Source organism: Cylas formicarius, unplaced genomic scaffold (genome assembly GCF_029955315.1).
Source record: "Cylas formicarius isolate icCylForm1 unplaced genomic scaffold, icCylForm1.1 PGA_scaffold_277__1_contigs__length_24999, whole genome shotgun sequence".
NCBI classification, from domain to species: domain Eukaryota; kingdom Metazoa; phylum Arthropoda; class Insecta; order Coleoptera; family Brentidae; genus Cylas; species Cylas formicarius.
This window is the reverse complement of record NW_026844309.1, coordinates 4,568-10,324: the sequence shown is the minus strand read 5'-3', so window position 1 is coordinate 10,324 and position 5,757 is coordinate 4,568. Positions and strand designations below refer to the sequence as shown.

General features: G+C 32.0%; 1 protein-coding gene across 1 annotated transcript; it reads right to left on the bottom strand.

Annotated features, from left to right (window-relative positions):
• Positions 1-889: 889 nt before the first annotated feature.
• Positions 890-4,566, bottom strand: LOC132697654 (uncharacterized; the record flags this gene model as incomplete). The annotated part of the gene is made up of 3 exons (XM_060663197.1): positions 4,540-4,566; positions 2,442-2,737; positions 890-1,122 (listed from the first exon to the last, which is right to left on the bottom strand). Coding segments are annotated over exons 1-3 (556 nt in total), but the record flags the coding sequence as incomplete, so codon positions are not given.
• Positions 4,567-5,757: the final 1,191 nt, after the last annotated feature.

The following is a 5,757-nucleotide window of genomic DNA, read 5'->3' as shown; positions in this document are numbered from 1 at the left end:
AGACGAATGATTTATGAGTTTATGTCTCAGACGTGGACCAGTAAAACGTCTCATCTGGATACTTTTAACCGAGCAATTTTTGATAAAATTTTGCAAACGACGAAGCCACACAATCCGCAACCTGAATTGTGTGCGCCAAGTGGTGAAAATGACAATGAAAATTTAGAATTTTTACCTATTAAGTATTTATTTTCAATATTTGGGAATTACAATTATTGCACATCTACTATGTAACCACGAATTTAAATGTTATCCACAGTTTTCTTTACCAATTTTCAAATTTCGCATCCTATGGGAAACACTTTTATGAATTATCTTCTGATATTAATTTAAACAAAGAAATACTATTCGCTTTTTCTGTGAATTTAAAATTTGACCGTTATTTTTACCAAAATTGCTAATAACTGTTTGTTGCTTTATCTACGGCTCCAACAAAGTTATTTATCCAGTTTATTTTTTAATCTTAACAGAGCACTGTTGGCTCATAGTTTTGTCAGGGCATAAAATAGCAATAGTGTTAGACAGAAGGGTATATAAAAGTTGTAGGTTTTTATTAGATCTTTCAGAAGAATAATAATATATATGGTGTACCATTTAAGAAAATATATTCGTTTATTTTGAACACTCTATAGCATCTAATTCAATTCCGTTGCATATATATCAATTATTAATAAAAAAGTTGAAGAAATGTTGTTGAATTGAAAACGCAATTTAAAAATAGGGTACGCCATTTTTATTATTTTTTTAAATTATCGTTGACTCAATTTAATTAAACCTTTTTTTCTCATTATGCGTTCCAAATAATAATTTAAAATAGAATTAATCTTTAATTCATAAAAAATGTTTAAAAAAGGGAAATGCGAAATGTTAGTTAGTATAGTTAACTCACCAGCTTCGAAATTTTCTTTGAGCCTTCTCCACTGCTTAGCTTGGTACAACGAATACATCGTGACAACGAGAAAAAACATGATGCACGCGAACACTGCTGATGTCAACGCGATCGCCTGCCAATCCCACACGAGCTTCTCCGCTCTAGAAAATGGCGCCTCTGAGCTGGAAACTTCCATCGCTTCGGGTACTTCCAAGCGTGAAGATCCATCCTCATCCACATCTTCACCATACCTTAAGTGGATCACAACAACGAATGATAAGTTTAACAATCATAAGCTAGACCCGATTATGATGCAACATTATCATAAACAATGCGCCTTTTAGCCATTTTTAACTCGTGTTAATCGTTTGCAAGGTAAACGGAAACACAAGAATCGTTCTATCGAATTTGATTAGTTGGTTAGAAAAATAGTTTAACTTTTAAAATAGCGTAATCTCTCATCAAATTTTGGGCACCTTGATTGGGATAAATCAATTGCAAAATTGTTAATTGCCAGTCCATAGCTTCCGTCTATAGCATAATGGTTAATCGACAGTTAAAAATAATAAAAATAATAATATTACAACATTCAAAATTTACTCCAGATGAGAAAATCCAAAGGCTTTACATCATGTAAGAGGTCAGTTCCAAAGTCGATTGATTTACTGGGATCATTGGAAAATAACATTTCATTTGAATGTTCAAACTGTATTTTATATTTTTATAAAATAACATTTCATAATATATATAAAACATAAGTTTTATCAATGTAGAAGGTATTAAATAATAGCATATCCATGTTACAATTCATAAACTGGTCATGCATGTTTCATTATTCCTTTGTATTACGCATTGTATAATTCCCTCAAGAATATGGAGTATATTGTTCTGATATTGAAATGGCTATACACTTTTTAAGATTAGTTTCAACTCCATATATTTTTACCGTTTCGAAAAAACAAATAAAACGAACTTTTCCAGTTGATTTTAATTAAATTAAAATTTAAAAGAAACGGATTCTAGAAAAATGCAACGAAAAGCATATAATGGTATTTTCAGTAGCACAATGATTCTTTTTTTAAATGCTGATTTTAGCTATTTTATGGTAAAAAATAAGTCTGAAAATTTTAGCTAGTACATGTTATATATATTTTAACCAGGTGGGAACTACAGATTGCCGTCGTTGCCAATTTTTTAAAAAAGTTCTACTATTTTTAAATTGAAAAATAACAAGTGTTCGATCTAAATTTTGATGGCCAATTTAGAAACATCTAAGAATAACTGCTGCAAACGTCAACAGGAAAATGCCTCAATTTTAAAACCCGCAATTTCAATAAGATATCTTTAACTTGTGAGCATTGAGATAACGTTCTAAATCGACCGTCTGCATCTCATACTGAAAGAGTAATTTCTAAAATTTTAAAGATTTTTTCAATGCAAAGTCTCGTATGCAGATAGCAGACGACGCTTTTATTCTAGGTGCTCCCCAAATTTGATTTAATTTAATAAAATTGTTGATCTGGGTGAATATTTCGAAGCGTGGTTTCAGTTTAGCCGCGACAGTACTTACCTCCATTCGACAACTCCTTTGGTTTTCTGTTTGTCGGATCTGAATTTCTCATGTCGATGCCTATGATTACTATTACTACTATCTAACAGGTCACTAATAGCACTTAGAGGACCGCAATGGGTGTCTCTGTGCAACTCGCAGGGCCTTAACACAACAGAACCGTCCTTGCAGTCCGTACAGTTCATGCATATTTGTAGTTTAGAATTGAGGTACTGCTTTTCCGGGCAAATCGCGGCATGACACACAGCAACGAACACGGACAGAAGAGCCAGAGGTAGACAGGCATTTACCACACCCTGAAAAAGAAAACAAAAATTAAGAAATTAAGTTTTACAGCAAAATCTTTTCAGATTTGCATGGAAATATTCATGGTTCAATTAAAATGTAAATTATCTAAAAGTTTTCATGTTTTTTTTGGAATTAATTTAGAGGGACATGTCGAGTTTTGTGTAAATGCAAGAAATAGAGAAATGAGCCCGGACGGACGCAAGTAATAACATTTAAGCTGGCGATATTACGCAGGTTTTCGGGTTGTATTACACGCGTTAAATTAAAACAGTATTTTGACTATTTTAAAAAGACCTTTTGAACGTGTTGGCTCTATAACAAAGGCATAGATAAAAACTTATACTAATTAATATAGTCTATGTATACGCGTACAGGGTGTTTGAGAAAAGTTGGTATAAAATGTGTCCTCTCTGAAGTTTAATATGCAAAAGAGACCACTCTGTATATCGGCGAATAATTGAAAATTAGACCTAAATCCACACATTGCATTTCACGGTATATTTGAAACAATACAATTTTAACACGCGGCGAATTTTTGAGACAATACATATGAATGTCGTTTATGATTATATTAGAATCCTGTAGTGTTAAATTTGATTGTTATGTTGAAACCGTTAAAAAAAACCTATATGTCATATTGAAAATGAATTCGAGATATAAGAAAAAAACGATTTTTTTTGCCTTAAAAATAGAAATATTACATATATTATGTATATAAATAAGAGTAAACCATTAGAAATACCAAGAGATTGGTCGAACTTGGATGGTCTTTATCTTTATTTTAACTTACAAATTTGACGATATTACTTAAAATAAAAATAAAGACAATGGAAGTTAGACAGTCTCGTAGTAATTCTACTGAATCATTGTCTCACACCTTCAAGCAAACAGTGAACCAGTAAAACAGTACAAATGTTATTATAATTATAATAAATAACGATAATTATAATAATAAATTTAAACAATCATCATAACATATACAAATAAATCTGCTAGAACTTAAAAAAGTATATTGAATTATGTAAGGCAAGACTTTAAAACACCTATATTTTATTTTCTACAATTTACGCAAGTAAGTCAAAAGGCATAACGCTGAGTCGCCCCAGTATTATTAACTAACCAGCCATATTACTGCCCTTGTAATAACAAAATCCAAAATAATATTATACATACATGCAAAATATATTACATATTTGATGATGATTGTTGAAGCGAATAAGGACAGGTTGACTTCTTAATTATATCTTTAAATAATTTAGAATTAATAATAGAGAATAAATTACGATACTAGATAAGTCCAGTGTTAAACGTGACGACAAACAAATTGAAATTACATAAGAACTAATTTGTCCTAATTTCCGTTTCGTTTTTGGTATCTCTAATTAGAAAGGCAATGGAATAAAGAAGCCTTAAGGTATATCCTATTCATATGATCGGAACAAATGAAATGTTTGATACAAAGTTTATAAAAAAAGCAAAAAGGGCCTAACCTTAAATAGTAAAAAGGTGTGGTCACTGATACCGAAAATAAAACAATCACGTGAATTCTGGCGTCACGGTTGAACGAATTCAATCATCCGCGATGTAAGCTTCTTTGTAACGAGTTAACAGTTCAGTCACCGACGCTTCCATTGTAAACGCGCTACTGTGACGCCATTTCGTTAAAAGATGTTTTGTGCTTAAAGTTAAAATTCAAGTGACATAGCCATAAAAGAAGCCTAAAAATAAGCTACTTGATAAACCTCCCAAAATTTCCATAGATATGTCCCCCAGAGGGAAAATGTTATTTCCCTATATTTGTTCGTATTACCAAATTATTTCCCCAATATTTGTCCATATTTCCTAAATATTTCCGATATTTCTTTTTATGCAATATTTTTAGCACCGTTTTGTGAATGAAGAAACTGGGCTACGTTAAAATAAGAATTTTACAGAAGGGAGTAGAAAAAGATTTTTTACAAGTTCTTTTTATCTAAATGACTTACAAAAATTTAATTTAAACATAAACCATAAAATTTGAATAAATGACTTAACAATAATACAATACATATATCGTTTATCTTCTACCCAGAATCACATTGAGAAATTTGAAAAACTAACATCAACACTAGGGAAACCATCAAACTCTTCTCAACTACCAAACACTGCGATAAATGTATCATCGCACCAACTTTAGGAAACGAAAAAATCAGAAGGTTCCAACTTCGTCCTTGTCCCACGTATTATCACAAGAGAGGAAAACATTTGAAACGTCGAGTCTATCCCAAACAAACTGCCATCTCGAACAGCTAACGAAATTCGATTTGAAACCGCAAAAACCCTTAAAAAGTCAAAACCTCCTAAATCTAATATTGCAAAGCCTGAACGCATTGCCCTAAAATCTCTAAAATCTAATCCCAAGATCGTAATCCTAAAAGCAGCTAAAGGAAATTTTACGGTGGTCATGAACACCAGGAAAAGATTCAAGATATTCTTACAGATGGATTAACATAAAAAAGATCCTACCTCATCTATGGAATGCAACCTTAAATCTGTCGTTACGGCTTCTTCTCTATTAGACTTCGTGAAAAAATCTGCCACCCCACATGACTCTAAAATTCCTCGTCTCTACGGACTCTTAAAGATTCAGCACCATTGATTCTCCCACATATTCTCTAGCAAAATATCTAGTTTCCTTATTAAAACGCTTTACAGGGAAAACTGATAGTTTCGTACTCAATTAGTTTCACTTCATTGAACAGTTAAAAAGCATTACATTAGATACAGAAGATATTCTGGATAGTTTAGAAACCCTCCTTACTAAACTTGCTATTCCTGAAAATCCGAGAAGCTGGAACCAAACCTTCTCACCTTAATTGAAAAATGCTTATCTGGAACATTCAAATTTGTGAACAAACGTTGGAAACAGCTATGGGTTCTCCACTATCACCAGTCATTGCAAATGTATTTATGGAAGCCTTTGACACCGTCTTTCGACACCTTTCATCTAAAACTAAAATTATGGAAACGCTACGTCGATGATACTTTC